The 19,863-nt window shown below is 39.8% G+C and overlaps 1 protein-coding gene across 1 annotated transcript in view; it reads right to left on the bottom strand.

Moving 5' to 3' along the window:
• Positions 1-4,019, bottom strand: part of Mdfic2 (MyoD family inhibitor domain containing 2) — a 114,110-nt gene extending 110,091 nt beyond the window's left edge. Inside the window, exons 1-2 of the mRNA XM_075982000.1 lie at positions 3,921-4,019; positions 3,239-3,326 (exon numbers count right to left, since the gene is read on the bottom strand). Of these exons, the coding sequence (XP_075838115.1) occupies positions 3,239-3,326 (88 nt within the window). The 5' untranslated portion in view covers positions 3,921-4,019. The remainder of the gene's footprint in view (positions 1-3,238; positions 3,327-3,920) is intronic.
• Positions 4,020-19,863: the final 15,844 nt, after the last annotated feature.

Raw genomic sequence — 19,863 nt, 5'->3', positions numbered from 1 at the left:
TTAGATATTAGGATAGCTACACCCACTTGTTTCTTAGGTTCATTTGATTGGAGAATTATCCAGCAACCTTGGAAGCAGAGGTAGAGAGCCACAGCAGAGCACTGGGCTGAATTCCCAAAGTCCAGTTGAAGACTAGGAGGAGTGAGGATATGAACTAAGAGGTCAAGACCATGATGGGGACACTACTCAGTTTACCTGAGCTAATGGGAACTCACCAACTCCGGCCAGACAGGGAAGGACCCAGCAAAGGTCTTAACTAAACTCTGAAAGTGGATGACAGTTGTATGGCTGGGGAAGACTATGGGGCCACTGGCAATGGCACCAAGTCTTATATGTTTTTGGGGGAACCTATTCTCTTTGGATGGATACCTTACTCAGCCTAGATATAATAGGGAGGGCCTTAGACCTTCCCCAAAGCAATGTGCCTTACTGTCTCTGAGGAGTGGATGGGGGTAAGGTGGGGCGGTTAGGTAGAGGGAATGGGCAGAGGGAAGGGAGTGGGAACTGGGATTGGTATGCAAAATGAAAAAAAATAGTTTGTTTTCATTTTTTAAAAAATAAAATAAATTTTAAAAAACCATTTTCAGTCATATTTTCAACATGGCAAGAAACATAGAAACCGTAGGCGCTCATTCTTCATGTGATACACATAGTCTACCACCAAGGAAGGAAATAAGGCCTGCGGTAGTTGAACAGCAAGCTATGGCCACAGAGCTGAGAAGCAGCTGAGCTGAGATTTAAAGCCATGGATGACTGCTTTCAAATGCTGTATTCTTTCTGCTGAGCCCATTAGTGTCCCCCTCCTCCCCACCGCAACCTTTTTTTTTTTTTTGCCAACCCATACACTTTTTCTTAGCTGCAAAAATGAAAGACATTTATGTTCGAAACTAACTCATCCTGATAATTCCCAATTAAGATGTTGTCATCTGGCATCTGGCTCCATTTCCTTTTATGAAATATTGTAAACATAATTTGAGTATAGCTTAAATGAAGTGTCCAAATGGGATAAAAACAGGTCACCTGGGAAATTAGATCTTATAGATTACAAGAATTCAATGCCTAACTTGTACTTAATGGACGTAATTTTTTAAAGAGAAATCTCTGGAAATGATTGGTCTATTGGTTTCATCATTATTTCCACTTAAGTCTACAGTGTAGAGCAATTAAAATCAAAATAAATAATATAAACATGATATACAGTAGCAAACGCAGCTTCAGTTAATAAACTCAAGATTCACAGGTAAAACCTGGAGGTGGGTCTTTGACTTAAGTTCACATTTCCCCTTTACCTTGATTTAAAAAGATTGCATATAAAAGATTTTTGGATAAAAATATCAGATAATTTTCTGGCCCTGAAGCTTTTTGAAGATGTCATTCCAAAAATACTTTATGTGAGTATACCTTAAATAAAATTTTTGGTTTGTGTGTGTAAAGGTATGTATACGAGTGTACATGCCTGTTAACGTGTGTGTATGTAAGGGGGGAGGAAGAAGGAGAGGGAAGATGAGGGGAGAGAGGGAGATGAAAGAGAGAGAGAGAAAGGGGCAGGGGGAGAAGCAACCAAAAGTTGATACTGGGTTTCATCTTCAATTATTCTATGCCTTAATTTTTGAGACAGGGTCTCTCATGGAACCTAGAGTTGACTGGTTCAGCTAACCCAACTGTGACAAGCAATCCTCGGGGTTCTTCCTCATTCTGTCTCCTCATCACCGAGATTGTAGGCATTTACCACCATGTCTAGCTTCTGTACAGGTATCAGAGATCCAGACTCCTGATTCTCCTGCTTCCATGGCAGACACTTGACTAAGCCTCTCCTTCCTGACCTCTTATGGCGAGGAGACCTTACCATTAATTGATTATTGCTCAATTGGACAAAAGAAATTATTTATTTTTAGTTGAATGCTTTCAAAATGAGGGTCGAAGTAGGATGGGATTAAGGATAAGAGTACGTGATGACGTTGTACGCTAGCATTGATTTAAACACAGTAGGAAAGCATTCTCTAGAGCATACTTTTGTGCTGCCAGGTGACTGAACCATCTTTTCCCCTAAACCTGGTGAGGTGATAGTTAAGCCCATGGACTGTCAAGGTCTGTAACCTGGGATCCAGTCCCAGCTCTCCTGCCTCCTGATTTTGCAAGTTTAGGCAAGTTCTTTGGACTCTTTAAGGCCCAGTTTTCTCATTGGTGAATTATTGATAATAACTGCTTCCTAGGCTGGTCAGGATGATTCAGCATAAACACCAATAAATACTAATAAACATGCCAGTGTGGTTCATGCTATCAGTATTGTCTGGGGCTTGTATCACCTTCCCAACTTAGTTTTTAACTCTTGTGTGACCTTATAAAACAAAAGCTTTTCCTTCCTAACAGAATGTCTTAATGGCATTATGAGGAAGACTCATTTACCTATTCAGATAAAATATCAAGTTGGTTTCCTTTAAGAGGCATGACAATGTCCATGAAAACAAAAGGCTATAAAAACAGTCCTTCTAGTAACTAATCAGGCTTGGACATATTTTCAGAAGCAGCACTAATTTGGACTCATCAAAGGAGAACATATTGATTTGTGTGTGTATTTCAAGCTGTGCTCTTACGCATGCTGGGCCTGTGGTCGCAGCACCCTCCTCTGGGGACGGTGGCTTCTTTAACTGCAGTGAATGGTGATTCTATTTGTAGGCATCCTTGCTGACAGCACACCTTCCTTTCTGTGTAATTTATTTAGTCCTCAAATTACACTGTCTTCCTGCAGCGAGGAAAATCCACCTCCAGCCCCTTTATCCCCTCCATCCCCTCCATCCCCTCCAGCTCCTAAAAAGCAGTTGTTCTCAACTTTCCTAAAGCTGTGACCCTTAAATAGACAGTCGCTCATATTGTGGTGACTCCACCATAAAATTATTTCATCACTACTTCATAACTGCAATTTTGCTACTGTTATGAATGATAGTGGAAATATCTGATATGCGAACCCAAGGGGTCACTACCCACTGATTGAGAATCACTGCTCCAGAGACTCTGCTAAGTCTTTTGAATTGTTGAATCTGTTTTCTGCAACCCAAAGACTACAGACAGTTTCAGTAGGGAAGGCCCTCAAACTGCATTTCAGGACACGTGTGTAATGACAAAGACAGAATGCAGGTCTCTCTTGAGCCCCGGGGTCCTGCTTGTCCCTCCAGAGGCATCATCAGATTGTAAACAGAAGTACCATTTTTACAGCAAAATCTAGAGGACGGTGACTTACCTTCCTTCAACCAAGGAATGTTACTTTTGTCATTTTCAAAATGCTCAGCCGTTCTTACTTTTATCTTTTCCGACTCAGTTTCTGACATCTGAGGGGGAAACAGAGTTTGTGACATAAGAAACGCATCGAAACCACACATTATGAGCACGGTTTTATGTTCGGAGACTCTTCACATGTTATGGAAAAATCTCCTGTCCCCAGTGTTGGGAGCCCTGTTTCATTGAGCCTTCCTTCCCTTTGATCCGCCTGTGTTATTTTAAAACACTGACCGTGAGAACTGAACTCTGCTGTGCGGTGTTTCAGCCAGCATTTCAGCGCTCTGCGGCAAAGCCAGAGTACCACCTGAGAGCTCTTGGATATCAGTGAATAACAGATTCCTAATCAGCCTCCGATTTGTCACAAATAAACAAGCATTTGGCTACTGTTTAGTTTCTTTTAGTGATGCACAGAAAAGTGTGCTAAACAGTAAACTGCACAGATACAGAGAACAACCCAGCACAGTGGGATCTTTTCAGGAATTCATTGGCTAAAGTAAAGGTCTTCCTACCTATGCTGGCTAACGTGAGCCACCCCTCCCAAGGTGTCCAGGAAGCCTTTTGTGCACCTTCCGAGCAGAGCCCTTGGCCTTCAGTGTTCGCTTGCTGGTCAGGTTCTCCCCAGTTCAACACCTTGTTGTACTTACCTGTCTTTTACAGAAGGAGGAAGCCCGAGGTGTGGGACTGGGGTGCGGTGCGTGGCAGCCTCCCTTCTCTCTGGGTGTCCAGCATTCCTCTACCCTGGCAGAAGTGAGCAGAGAGGCAAACACGCTCCCTCCCTGGGTGGTGCTAGATTTGTATGGCTGCCAGAATCATCCAACTTGCGGCTGAGAGTTGTTGTTGCTTTTTTTTAAAAAGGTAATATAAAGCCTGTGGTTTAAAACAATAAAACCTCCTTTAGGCTGACACTTATTTAAAATGACACTCTACCAAATAGGCTGCAAACAATGAATTCTTTTCCAGTGCACAGAGTCACCCCAATCCCCTTCCCTTCCTACCCACCATTCATTACTTAGTATTAATATTAAAAGGTGCCTCAAGAACATACTGAAAACATATACACAAACTATTTGGTTTAAAAGAGAGATCACTAAAGCTGAATTCCCCAGATGTCCATTCTCTGGCTGCTGTCTCGAAAATCATTTTTCCTTAACATTTTATAAGCAATAAGAAAACACTGAATTTTTGATTTTATCATTTGCAGGTATTCTCAAAAGGATTCAGAGCAACATCACAAAGAGTGTTAGCCATTACTTTCTTAGATAAGGACAGCACTGTTTTTAATGAAAGATAAAAACCTAAACGTGTAGCCCTTAAGTATACATGATAAATAATTCACCCTTCCTGAAAGATGACTCATTTTCTTGTTTTTGTTTTTTTAATTGTGGCAGTATTTGGTTTGTATCTCGGAGTGCTTGCCCCCTCTGATGAATCTGCCTGACACAGATGTTTTCTGATTATGTAGCAGTCGTTTCTCCAACCACCCAAACTTTATTTCTTCGTGCACTCTAATTAAAACTACCCTGATTCGCCGATTTTCACACAAATGCCAACTTTGGTTCCCTACATTATGAGTAACATAGCTTTCAGACTGCTTAGACAACCAGAGAAGGCCTTGAATGGTTGGATTTCTCTAGATGATTTTCTTTCTTCAGAAATGTCAAACATTTACTCCGACTCAATTGTGTGGTTGCTGTTTGGTCATTAATTGTAGACAGAGACTGCTTGTTCGTTTGTTTGTTTGCTGATTTACTTGGATGGAGATAACATGAACATTCTCTTGTAATAATTTCTTTAGTTTAGGCTCAAAATATGATCCAGAAATAGAATCCTTGAGGACAAGTTGTCCATCAGAAGGCAGATATTTGCCAAGAGCAAAGTTATTTAAGGTGATCACATTTCAAGGTCCAGTTCCAGTCAGAATAGGATTGAACTGGGCAGTAGTGGTGCACACCTTTAATCCCAGCATTCAGGAGGCAGAGAGTTGGATATCTGTGAGTTCAAGGCCAGCCTGGTCTACAGAACAAGTTCCAGGACTGGCTCCATAGCTACTGGGAAATGCTGTCTCAAAAAACAAAAACAAATAAAAAATATAATAATAATAATAGTCCCTTCCCTGAGGACTCTCACCTACCAGGTTCTACCCACAAAACATTCTAACTTTCCTAACAGGTGGATCTTGCCCCCAACCTTTAGAGTAAAAAGTCCAAGCTCTTACTTGAAATCCCACCCTGCTTCCCAAGAAAAGCTACATAAACTCTGTCTTCTGCTCAGTTCTCTGCTGTTCCTTGTTTGAGCAGAGGCAGCCGCCCTCTGCGTTTTCTCCTCTCCTAATAGATCTCTTGTGTGAGGTTTGTTACGCAGTATGACTTTCTGTTATACTTTGGTTCCTGACTGTTATACTTTGGTTCCTGACTGCCAGGATATCTTTCCATCTGAGCTGTAACGCTTACATTGAATGCACATACAAAGTGCCATTTTAACAAACAAACAGCAAAATCACCTGTGACTTTTTGATTGTTTAAGAATATTCCACATTATCCTTTAGTGTGGCTAGTAAAGCAACACTACATATGTAACACAAGAAAATCAATCACTGTGCCGCCAACTTACATTATGATTTTGAGGACTATAATTTGCAGAATAGAGTCTGTGACGGTTAATCTTGGCTGTCAGCTTGCCTACAAATGAAATCAACTAAACCCCAAGCAGCCGGTCATGCCCATGATGGGCTTTCTTGATTAGACCATTTAAGGTAGGAAGATCCTTTCTAAATTCAGATCATTTGAGGTCAGAAGACACGTGCTAAATCTGGGCCAAACCTTCTGATGGCAGTCTACCTAAAAGGATATGGAGGAAGAAATGTTTGCTTTCTCTCACTGGAAAGTTCCTATGTCCCACTGCTGGGGCATTCCCTCGCTGGTGTTAGACTGTACCTCTTCAAGATTCCAACACAGACACCCATTCTCAGAGGATGAAACAACTACCAGAATTTTTTGCTTGTCCATTGAGAGCCATTTTTTGGACTATCCAGATCACAGCTTATAAGCCATCCTAATAAATCATGTCCATATGAATCTATAGATGTGAATGTATATACATTCTACCAGTTTTGTTCCTCCAAAGTACCCTGGCTTCTATGGAGCCCTTTGAAAGATTTGAGAGTTGGGTTCAAGCACAAACAAGAGGTTATAGAAAGGTGTTCTTTGAAAGTGTACTGTCTACTACAGATTATAATTGATAGTATTTAGTATAATTTAAAAATACTCTGTGGCCACTCAAATATCTAACTCAACCGACCAAACAATGAATGTTTAGAAATTCTCTTTGGTCTTTTGGGTCCTTGGCATAAGTATTCAGACGGTGTTACTAAACAGTCATCCAAGGCGTCAAGGAGAAAAGTAAATGACACATGAATGAATAAAACTCCCTATTTGCCTCTTTGACTCTTAGTGAACAGAGAGAGCTAATACCACAAATCAAAGCAGAGAGAGGGTTTAGAACACACTTAACTTATCAGAAGTGGAACACCATTACTGAGGATATAAAATGCCACGTTTTGATCTTTCTTTCATGCCAGATCATTAAACAAAGATGCTTACCTTGACCAAATTATTTTTATATAGTTATTTTCATTAACTTAAATCATTGTTGATGATGAGAAATGATACAAAAGTAACTTCATTTGACACTTGTCTGGAGGTTTATTATGAAGATGCGTGGGTTTCCTTAGGACTTGTACCATGCATTCTTTGCTTCCATTGCTCCCTTAGGGAAAGTGTTGTAGCACTCAGGTCGTGTGTAAGGCATGTGGAGTTAATCCATAGCTGCCTTCTTCCTTCATGCCTTCTCTGTCATGTACCACCATTCTGATATGTCTCATACTTGTAAATGTCATAACCCCATAAGGGATGTGTGTACACAGCTGACTTTCTCATGGAAAAATTTAATGAGAAAAGCTTTTGAAAATGTTTGCACCATCATCTTTTCTGGTTATCCTCCTTCCCTAGGTGGGAATTTTCAGGTGATGCCATTTTTCTCCATCTCATATACTTTTCTTCAGAAGTTCTTCAGGTCTAAGAAAAATTCCCTTGAATTTTGTTTGTCTAAGATGTCTTTACTTTGCATCCTTCATGAATAGTATACATTCTGGATGTTGTTTATGCAAGTGCTAGGTCACTGAGCTCTCTCTCTCTCTCTCTCTCTCTCTCTCTCTCTCTCTCTCTCTCTCTTTCTAGCCTTCTTTTCACTTTTGAGACAGTCTCACAAACTTGCCCAAGCTGCCCTGGCACCCTCTCTTAGTCCAGACTGGCCAGGTTCAATCTCTTGGGTAGCTGTGGTTACAGGCTGTGGCATCAGGCCTGGTTTAGCAATTTAATTCTTGATTGTCAGGTATTTTTATATTTTCTGTTTCCTATTACTCTTCTGCTTTTCTTTCTCATTTCTCTGTCATTTCACTCTTGTCACTGTTCCCTTTCTAGAGCTTGCCTCTTTCTCTCTCTTCTTTGTTTTTTTTGTGTGTATTTTAATTGTTTTTCAGAGCTTTCTGATGCAGTGTTTAGGAAAATTTTCACTTTTCATATGTTTTTATTGTTTGCACTTTGCTGAGATATTAGCTTCTTTACATTGATATCTTTCAATAGATTTATGGCATTTTGAAAATTATTTCTTCAAACACTGTTTGTTTGCTCTTTGTCCTAACTGCTTTTCCTCTGGAATTCTAATTATTTAAATGTTAGATTATTTAATATTTTCACGGAGGTCCCTTTGTTTTTCACTTCTCTTTATACTTCAGATTAAATATATATTGATTTCCCTCCATGTCTTTAAACCTTTCTTTCTGCAGTTCCCTGCATATGGCATCATTTTTGCTGTTGTTGTTGTTTGTTGTTTTAGAATTTCCCTCTAGGCTTTGCTATAATTCCTTCTCTTTTTTTGGTGGTTGCTCATCACCTTTTTCTTTATCTTCTTTATTTTACTTATAGTTTAAAGTTGTTATCTAAGGACTCCAACATCCTGGTCTAAAAGCAACTGATTTTTATTAATGTTATTTATTTACTTTCTAAAAATGTGATGCATTTTCCAAACATCAACTTTTTAAATCTGTATACTGAACACTGATAATATCTAGTTTGAACCATGCTGTACTGTTTCGATAAATATTGAACTTGTCCTATCAAAGCAAATAAGCAAAGCATATTTCAGTCCTATCTAATTTTTCTCTAGTATTTCATGTGCTAAGTCCATCTTAATTCTTCTCTTGGGGTTGGGGTCCTGGCTGCTGTAAAAAAAAAAAAAAAGACATGTCCTTCTTGAATGTCAACTAAATGCCTTCAAAGCTCTGTGATTTAGTGGATCTAAAAAAAAAACCTTCTAATACCATATTACCATGAAATCTGCACTCACAGGTGCCACATTTTACATTATTTTTCTAAAGTTTTCATCATTTGTATGAATATCCAATCCCTTTATGTGGGAAACATGCCTCCTCTCTATCTTGTAAGGCTCCAAATCTAGAACCAAACTATAGACCATCCATAACCTATCTCCAGTCTCATTATTCTTTCTCAGCTGGTCTATGTCTCCATTTATATTTTACTTACCCATTGCGAAAGGAAATGATGCCAGGTTAAGATCCGGAGTCAAGTTATAGCACATTTGTTATGTTTTCCAATGGGAATGTCTTCTTCCTATGTTTGGGGTCGTCTTGTCACTGGAGTTATAAACCCTGTGCCGTTTACTTCATCATGAGAAATTGTAGCATATGCTTTTGTAATTAAATGAAGCCTCAAGTAAAGGGTTTCTCAGCTTTGAGGTTCCAATTCTGCCTTAAGTTTATAAAAGAATCAGTATTTTTGAAAGCAAACCGTTCTTATAGTAAGTCCCAAAGAGTTGAGGTTCCAATTTAACTATAAATTATACATTAAATAGAAATAAAACTTTGCTTTAAAGTAACATATAAAGCTATTCATCCCACCAAATTAAATTCTGAGAAACAAGTAGCCGAATAGGAATGGGACTCAAGAAAAGATGTGTCAGTATGGTTTAAATATCAGATGGTCATTTAAAAGGGAGTTAGTACATTATTATCTTATGCTTAGTCCTGGCAATACTAGGATAATAAGATCCCTAGGTAGTTTTTACTCATTTCCAAGAAGTTCTTTAATGGATTTCAAGGGTTATAAATAAACGCTTCCTATCTATCTATCTATCTATCTATCTATCTATCTATCTATCTATCTATCTATCTATCATCTATCTATCATGTATGTATGTGTGTATGTGTAATGTGTATGCATTGGTAGATACTAAAGTTAGGGCCTTTTACATGCTAAATGCACACCCTACCATTGAGCTATAACCCTAGTTCAATAAAACTGACAGAAACTCTCTGCATATCACCTGTTATTGTTATTGAAGTATCAGAGACAGATAAAAGCATTTACATAAAAGATGAGATCAAAGCATCATAAAGACAGGACACCTGGGGTATTCTAAACAACCTAGATCACCTGGGAAGAGAGACCCTTAACTGTGGAATTACCTCTATCTGATTGGACTATGCTCATTTCTGGAGGTGTTATCTGGATTTCTAACTGATGTAAGATGTCTCAGCTCACACTGTGTGCCATAGTCCCTAGTTAGGTAGATCAGGAATATGTAAGGAAGATAGCTAAGCACTAATAGAAAGAACAAGCAACTAAGCAGAATTCCTCCAAGGTCTCTCTTTTGGTTCCTGCCTTGAGGTCCCTCAGTGATGCATTGTTATCTGGGAGTGTGAGATGAAATAAACCCTTTCTTTCTCAAGGTCTGTTTTGTTGGTGTTTTATTACAAAAAAAGGGCAAGCTAGAAGCGTCTCAATAAGAGATATCATCTGTGGATGCAACCAGAGGACATAAACAGAGCCAATTAAGGGTTTCTGACCTTGAGAGAATATCCCAAAGGCCAGCAGGAAGTGTTCCATCAGTGAAGACATCCAGTGGCAGGTGACCTTCCTGGGCTAGGCAGGGCTAAAGGGCCAAGCAATGCAGAATGGTACTGACCTCAGAGGATTCATTTTCAGACGAAAGAAACTGACAACTTGAATCTGAAAAATAAATTTTCCTGTCATCCATAGAAATAAGGGATCAGATGTTCAATTAACATCGGTTATAGAGACTTTCTAATATATGTTGTTCTACAGAAACCTGAGATACATGAAGGCTTTAAAAAATATATAAAATCTAAGCCTTTTGAAAAAGTTGGGTAATTAGGATTGAACAGTACAGGACATTGTTCAGTCTTGAAAATGTGCTTTCTTGAGTTGGTGTTCCAAATCACTTTACAATGACTTATTAATAAGGAGGTATTGATTTACAAGATTGTTACTCTGCAGTATCTTTTGCTAAGTTTTCAGTAATTGCTTAATTATGTAAACTAATTGCCATTATTGACAGGTATGAAGATGCTTAAAGCAACGTGCTATGTAAGCACTATGACCTGTCTGAACAGTTTGCCCTACTGTTACCATCTGGAGTTGCAGGTGTTTGGGGTCGCCTCTCTTGTTTGCCGGTCACCTTCTGTCAAGTCCTTCTCATCTCCTTGACTGTCTTGGCATTCATAGCTCCAGTTCTTCTTATCCACACAGGACAGGTGACCAAAGTCTTTCTCCGAGAATACTTGATCTTCTACTGACATCAGTGAAAAGTACCTTTTTTTTAACCCCAAGAAGGGAAGAAAGGGAAAAAAGGGACATGTTATCTTGATCAATCTTTTCTCTAGACCACCTCTCATGGGTCAGCCACAAAGCAGGATATTTAAATATATTGAACTTCAAATACAATCTCAGTTTAACAGGACTTTTGGATCCAAAAGGAAATTCTAACATTTGATCAGCTATTCACAAATGATGTCTTTGTGTCCTTTAAAGAACTATAAAGCAAATAAAAAAGTGTAAGCAGTTTTATTTGATGTTATCAGAGATAAAATACTTCTTTGAAGGGCTCCGAGACTAATTGGAAAAGAATATCACTATGTTCCTAAATTATTAATTTAATAAAGCTGAAACCACATAGGACCCATATAGGTGATGCCAGAATACTGAGAGAATACACAGTTGTAAATGCTGTGCAGATTACAAGGGAAAATGATACTTATTGACATGAGAGCACTTATTAGGCAAAGATTTGAAAAACCTACAACAGTTGCATATATGGATGCAAGGCAGCAGAGATGACTAATGGAGAGATTTTTCCCTTCCTAAAATTAGATTTAAAGCAGCATTTTTTTTCTTTTGAGACAAATAACAAAGTATAAGATTCCTTTTCTTGAGTTATGAATTTCCTCTAAGCTATATAGGAGGACATAAAAGGAAAAACTGTCCTTCTTCTCCCAAATCTAGTTTGAAGTTCGAAAAAGACGTTAGTTTAGTCTGAGCTGTTTTGTCGCCATGAGAGATGAAATGAATGTGTTGCACTAATGAAAACCAGGACTGTGATTCCCACCCTGGTGTTGGGGATGGTGAGCTTATGGAGCTGCAAAGGGAAAGGTCTTCATTGCCAGCTTATTTCTCCTACTAACGGCCATGAGTAGGTGTGGACTTGCGAGAATAGGCTCTTCCTTACATTGCCGTGGTCCTTCTCTAAGCCAGCCCTTTTCTAACTTAGGAGCCATGGTTGAGTGATGTCTTCAGGCTGCCCATGCAGCTGTACAGGTTGCAAACTGCAAAATGGCAGGGCATGTAAAGAAATTTGCAATAGGGTGGCCGCAATTCCCACAGTTCCATTCCTTACACATTTACAGTTTAAACAAGCCTTGCAAGAGAATTTTTGGGGGAGATCTGAAAGTCACATGTACTAGAATACCTGTATTGCTTTTTCTATAGGAAGGCTGAGGAAGCCCCACCTGAAACACTTAATCAGTGTTCCTTATCTGCCGGCTCACCTTGCCTGTCCAGCTGTCCAGCACTGTGACCCCATCTAGAGTCTCCATTTCCTGGAAGATGGTATATTTAGTTCCAGAATGAAGAGAATATACTTCTGTAGAGATGCCCAAGACATTAATTCCCACTGAAGCTTCATATGTCCAAAGCTTTATAGAGAATAGCTTACAATGTCCCAACAATGCATGTCACTGTAACCAATCCCTTCTGATGATTACACTTAGTGGATGGAGTAAACCATTCATGTTGAATATAGTCAAACACAATTCTTTATAGTCCTGCAGCATGCTGCCTAGGATGCTTTATAAGCATGAACTCTAGAGTTATTGCTTGTATGGGGCACTGACTCTATGGTAGAATCTGGAATATTTTGGAGTCTTCCCCACGTGTGTGCCTCTATCCCTAGCTTAAGAGCAGAGGAACCTGAAGCAATGCAGCAAGGCCACTTGCCCGTCTCACCCTTCTCCAGATTTGTCTGTCTTTGAGATTATTGCCTAGCAGTGCCCATTAGCATGGCACCAGCACTAATGGTCTTCAGAATGCATCTCAATTATGGAATTGGTCCTAAGAATCTTAATCAGTTCACATTTGATTCTCAGCATTTCTCAATGTTAGAGAGTTAACTTCAAGTTCCATTCAGGGATCCAAAGCTAAGTGCAGTTTTAGAATGTGACAGAACACGGTGAAGAATCATGCTTGCTGGGAGCCATGCAATCCTGCTTTACACATTTCAGAAGACCCTGAACCATGTGACAAGGCTTAGTAGTAGATAATGCATGGGTAGGCAAGGTGTCCTGGACAAATGGTGTCTCTCACACCCACTTTAACCCTTTCTAGAAACTCCCTGACAGTCATGCCCAGAAGTTTGTCTCCAGGATACTTGTAGATCTGCCAAGTTCACCATCTGTATAAGCCATTACAGTATATATAAGAAAAACACAAGGTTCAATAGTATCTAACATGTGAGGTACCCACCAGGGGGTTAGAATGTGGCCCCTATAGATAGAGGGTAGGATGTCCTGTGCAGTATTAGATGAAGACAGGGGTTCTGGACATCTAGTTGTAAGGAAGCTCCTGCACAATAATGAACAGGCCTGTCTAAATGTGGTACCTCTCCGCTGAGATGCACTTATGTATTCCAACAGGCACGGTAGACTTCCTTTTCCATTCCAGTCACTCGCCCCTATGAGCTGTGCGTATCAACTAGGTGTGGATCTGATTAGCTGATAAAAGTTATTGCTGGGAGATTGAATAAGGCTCAACTTTCAAGTGTTCATTTACATTTCAAAAGAGAAAATAATCAACTTGATAGAAGCTCTAACTAATTGATGCTGCAAGAGAGAAAAATATATTAAAATATTTTATCAGAATAGTGATGTCGTCCCCTTATACGGAGAGAAGTTTTGAGGCGGTTCCTTCTCCTTCAATTTCCATCCTTCAAATTCTGCCATACCCCTTTTTATTCACTCCCGCATAGTGACCCCTCACTAAAGAATTAAGAAAGTATGCAGCTAATATCACACTGACGAAGCATCACTTGGTACCTCTGTAAATAGCATTAATAAATATGGGCGTAATGCTTAAGAAAATCTGGTCGGTACCTAAAGCTGTAACTTGTTTTTATGTAATTTCCTCTTCCTTTCTATGAGCCAACAAACTTCACTTCTGACTGGACACTATGGAACACACTGATGAAGCAACCTCTGTGCACTGTGGCTTAGTCTTCCAGAATAAGCTCATTTCCTTGACACCGGCTATTTGGTGTGACAAATAGTTCACTCCACAATCTTCACAAAGTTCACTCCTGCCATCTTCCCCCGTTGAGGCTTCTGCCTGTACCTTTGATATCAGTATTTGTAGCATCACCCTCGGCATTCACTTTAGAGCAATTATAATACCTATTGAGGCGTTGCGGTAAACATTTGCATAGCTGTAGAATTTCCTGTGGGTTCTCTCTGTACACTGAAAAGACCAGCACACTCTCCATCAGCAGGCAGCACAGGCACCTGTGTCTGGACCCCTGTATCACTATTTGCTTTTCCTTATCGGTAGCCTCTATCTTTTCTTTGAGGTGGAAGTGATTTTAAGCAATGGTGACAATTTCACTCCATCCCTGGTTTGCCCCTTATCCCTTGAGACGGTCAGGATAATAATCTCTTGCAGAAGTTCTACCTCAGACTGTCTGACTGCCTTCACGCTGGGCAATCTTCTTGAGTTTTATCTTTAGTAACTCTTTGACTCTTCTTATTTGTGCAGGGAAAAGACAGAGAGGTTGTTTGTTTGTTTTTGGTTTTGAGTAAGGTTTACAAAACTAACAAAACGCATCTATAATATCGCTGTGGTGCCATATAGAATCTCAAGGGATGATCATGCTAAATCTGCTAGGCCACAAACTCATCCGAATTTAAGACCTGAAATGCAGTTTCAATGGAATGTATATTGTTCTCCCACTAGTATGAAGCTGGACAATCAAAAGGTCAAGGACTATCTGATTTCATAACCATTTCTTGTATATCACGGCCAGAGAACCCTGGTTGAAAAGTTGCTGGTAGCTTTCCAGATATCATAGGACTGCCTGTCTATTCACTTAATATATAATGTGTTCTATATCATGGATCTCAACAAAATCAGGTCAGAAGTGTGTGTGTGTTTTAGGACAACTTTACTGAGCATGTATAGACATTTCCTGTTTACTATTCCCCAAGCAATAAAGTGTAACAACTATTTGCCTAGGATTTAAATCAGAAAAGCTACAGTAAATCACCAGAGGATATATACATGGGCCATATGGAGATACTGTACAACACAGTGTTAGACAAGAGCCTTTAGTATGTGCTAATTTGGGAGGTTTATTCAGTTCTCTGGTTCACTCCAGGTATTAATCCCCTACAGATTCCAGGGGATAACTGTACATCTTTACATATTTGATAATGGCAATGATAAACAGTAATATAAATATTCACATCTAGTAAGTATTTTATAAGGGAATTTTGTTTCCCATGTGCAATTAGATACAAGGAACCCGATTTATGATCCCATCTTTCCCTCTCCCCCTTTTTAATTAAAAATAAATTATCCTCTCATGCAACTCAACCTGGCTTCTTCTCCCTCCACTCCTCCCAGTTCTTTCCCACCTGCTCTCTCCCCCAGATCCATACTCTTTCAGTTTCTTTTTAGAAAGTAACAGCGGTTGTCAGGGGCTTCTGTCCTGCCCAGTCCCACAGCTCTTCAGATCCAAAACAATCACACAGAAACTATATTACTTACAATACTGTTCGGCCAATAGCTTAAGCACATCTTAAACTAACCCATCTCCATTAATCTGTGCATCACCATAAGGTTGTGGCCTACTGGCAAAGTTTCAGTGGACTCTGGCAGAAGAATCTATCTCCTGCGGCAGTTACTTGGCTTCTCCTTGGCTCCACCTACTCTCTCTTCTTCTATCTGCTTGGAATGCCCAACTTGCCCTATTCTGCTAAGCCACTGGCTGAAACAGATTTATTCATTAACCAATAAAAGCAACACATATACAGAAGGACTTCCCAAACCAAGCAGACCTCCAGGAGAAAACAACCAAGCATAACAAAATAAGATACAGTAAGACAAGGCAATGTCCTCATATAAGACTGGACTAGGCAACCTAATAGAAGGAAAAGAGTCCTAAGAGCAGACGAAAGAGTCAGAGACACACCTATTCTCACTGTTAGGAGGCCCACAAAAACACCATGCTCACAGTCATAACATATACACACAGGACTGATGGAGGAAGGTCATTGGTTAAATTAAAAGAAACTGCTTGGCTCTCATTGGTTAGGAGATAGGTGGGAGGAGTAAACAGAACAAAACGCTGGGAGGAAGAGGAAGTGAGGTCAGACTCAACAGCTCTCCTCTCGGGAGCAGACGCCTCAGAGAGAGACACCATGCCTCGCTCCCGGGCAGACACAGGCGATGAAGCCCCGACCTAGAATCTTCCCGGTAAGACCGGTGCTCACAGATTGTTAGAGATGGGTTGATTGGGATATCAGAATTAGCCAGTAAGGGCTAGAGCTAAGGGCCAAGCAGTTTCTTTTTATTTAACCAATGACCTTCCTCCATCACAGGACTTTCTACAGACCCTTACCAGCCCCGTGCTGGGTTCTTCAGTCCCTCTGAGCACATTTGAGTCCTTCTTAGCTGATTCAGTGTACCATGCATGATCTCCTGGTGTCCTCTGACTTCGACAATCTTTTCTTCCCCATCTTCTGTAGGGTTCCCTGAGCTCTGAGGGGAGACTCTTCATATAATGTCTGTGGGTCCCTTTACTTGCTCCCACAAGAGGCTAGAGGAAGCCTCTGTGATAACAGCTATACAAGGCACTGATCCTATCTGAAGCCACTAAAACCACCAAGACAACTAGAACAATCAGCAGGTAACCAGATGAACCTGGCTATGATCAGAAGTAAATCAGCTGAGACCAGTCTCAAGCTCTATGTACCAAGAGATCTTCCAGGTTAGAACAATCTAAGAGCCTCCCAGTCTCCCAGATAGTGTGGAGCTCAGAAAAGTCAAAACAGAAAAACGTTTACATGCCAGAATAAATACTGGATGGTCAGGCACTTGAATTGAAAGAAAGTGCTCAGATCTTCTGCTGAGCAGAAGTTAATACACACATATAAGGAAACACCAGTTCCCAGTGACAGAACAGGAAGTAGAGTACCCAGCACTCACACAAGGCACAAAGTAGCTGATAAGAAGAATAACATCCTCATAGTGGAGGAACAAGAGTGAAAACTTCTCAGTGGTGTAAGTAACAGTGTTTGACATCAGTCAAGAATTACCGTGTGTACAAAGAAGTAAAAATGTGCAAATCTGAGATAAATTTACATGCAGAAGATAGATTCTAGATGTTTAAGGGTTAAAATTTCAAGATGAAATGTAAGTCTATGTAAAACAAAATGGCTCCAAGACTTGGTTCCACTTTAAAGAAGGAACATTGACTTGTCCCGGGCAACAGAATGAACAATCTAAATAAGCAAATAAATGCTGTAATTAATATAAATTGATCAGCAGCCTAAAGCAGAAATAATAGAAACACCAAAAGACACTCCTGGAATGGGGAAGAAGCACTTAATGATATTAATATATAAGTATATTTTTCATTTTGAAAGTCATATATCAAAATCACAGTGAACTAGCAGTTGATCTAAAGCTCTCATAACCCACAGATTTCTTTCTATAATTAGTTATGAAACTTTGAGAACACATCAAGAATTTGATGTATATGAAAAGCAAAATTAGCTATTAACATTAAATGACATAGACAAGCTGTCTTCATCATGTATCTATATTTATCTTTACAAATACAACCATTTAATATAGTATTTGCTATTCCTAGGTTCTTTTATGGGTAAGAAAGATTGACAGAAAATAACTAAGTCAAGACATATTTATTGTTTGTCCTATTGTAGAATTTGTTATTTTTATTCGATTATTCTTTCATTTACAATGTTTTCATATCAGCTGAAGTTGTATTTCAGGTGCTATACATGATAATTATGCACTCTAATAATCTGATATTTGAGTTATCAGTGTTTTTTTGAAATTAATGAAGGTGATTCCCAGGATGAAAGAAGTGTGGATTTTTAATAAATGTAAAGTTGTAACAATTTGTGCTAAATAATTTATCCAAATGCTTTCCTCAGCTCATTATGAAATATTCCAAAAAGAATCCATACAAGTCTGTGAAATACATATACAGAAACCATAAGAAGATATTTGTCATATAGCATATGAAGGACCGAAGTGAAAGAAAATGAAGTAGGTGCCATTCATCACACATAATTCATAAAATAAAGTGAAAACAGAACATAATTACTTTTAAGTTAGGGTAAGTTGAAAATTTCTAAATTTCCATGAATCTTGCTTTCTTTCTGCTAATAATGTGTATAAGTATATTTTGATGATGTGAAATGAGAAAATTAAGATCCCTAACTCCAAGCTCCTTCTTTGTAGACAAATGTTGAGCAGCAGAAAGCGTGGGCTCCTTAGATTTATTTAAGTGTGCCCAGTGACTTTCACCCTGCCTCCCCACAGAGCTTCTATAGTGCGGTTTATTTCTGCTCTTCTGCACATTTTTTCCCTCTAATGCGTGATTTCTTGACAACCCTCCTGCTTGGCTCAATCGAGACTGGTGGACAGCCAGAGCTTGTGTGGGGCTTATCGCATGGTGCCATCCCAGGGAGGGATGTGTGTTTCCTGTCCCTGTCTTATCAGGACAAGACTTGGGGTCCCCGATACGAGACCATAGATTTTACCACTCTCACAAATCCAATTTATTCTATCTATTTTAGACTTAAGCATTCCACATCACTCTCGACACCTCACTGTACTCAGGAAAGATAAGGTAGAAAATCCAAGACACTCTGTGGATGGAAGCGAAACAACAACGTCTGCACACACTGATCTCGTGGCAGAAGCACATTTAACACGGGAAAATTGATAATTTGCCTCCTTGAGCTTTTTTCAACTTGTTTATTTAAATGATAGACTGAAGTGTGTTTGTTTCTCAAAATTGTCAACTAATGTGCACTCTTGCCCTTCCTACCATTATTGAAATATTAGAGAGATAATGTCCCATTTATTTCTGTTCACCAAGACTGTCATATTCAGATAATGGCACAATGCAGAATCTATCAAGTACCATGGGATGATCAAAGTTAATGGAACAGAATGGCATTAGAGTGGGATTTACAGGAATCCCGTGAGATGTGATACAGTAAGTTCACAATTAAACTAGTATGTGGCTGCTGTGTGGAAAGACAAAGGGGAGTTTGGCGTTCAGGAATTTAGCAGTAATAACTGGGTGGGCCAGATACCCAAAACCTCCATTGTTTGGATAAGTGTGAATTTTTAATACAGCATTGCCTTTTGCTTCTGCTATAGAAATCATTCAAAGCGAGGCAGGTGAGATGACTCACTTGGTAAAGTAGATGAGCCACATGGGTTCAGACCCCCGGGCAGGTGAGATGACTCACTTAGTAAAGGAGATGAGAGACACGGGTTCAGATCCCCAGGCAGGTGAGATGACTCACTCGGTAAAGTAGGTGACAGACATGGCTTCAGATCCCCAGATCACATGTGAAAAGCTGAATGTGGTACACAAGTCTGAGATCCTAGCATGAGCCAGCTGAGACAGAAAGACCCCTGAGGTTTCCCGGCCAGATATTCTCCCAGAATTGGTGAGCTCCAGATTCAATAAGAGACTGTGTCACAAAAATAATGTGGGAAGCAATAGAAGAAGGCATCCACCATTGACCTCTAGCCTCCAAATGCACATGAGCATACCCAGTACACACACACACACACACACACACACACACACACACACACTCCAATAACTCAAAGTGCAGGACACAGCAACGTGAGTCAACCCAGTAGTCATTTTAGGATGAATTTCTATAACTACAAGCTGTATTTAAAATATAAAAAAACGAGCCGGGCGGTGGTGACGCACGCCTTTAATCCCAGCACTCGGGAGGCAGAGGCAGGCGGATCTCTGGGAGTTCGAGGCCAGCCTGGTCTAGAAGAGCTAGTTCCAGGATAGGAACCAAAAGCTACAGAGAAACCCTGTCTCAAACATCCAAAAAACAAACAAACAAACAAACAAACAAAAAAACCCGGAACTGTCAAG

This window comes from Microtus pennsylvanicus, chromosome 8 (genome assembly GCF_037038515.1).
Source record: "Microtus pennsylvanicus isolate mMicPen1 chromosome 8, mMicPen1.hap1, whole genome shotgun sequence".
Taxonomy (NCBI): Eukaryota; Metazoa; Chordata; class Mammalia; order Rodentia; family Cricetidae; genus Microtus; species Microtus pennsylvanicus.
The sequence above is the reverse complement of the archived record's forward strand: the minus strand, read 5'-3'. Positions and strand labels throughout refer to the sequence as shown.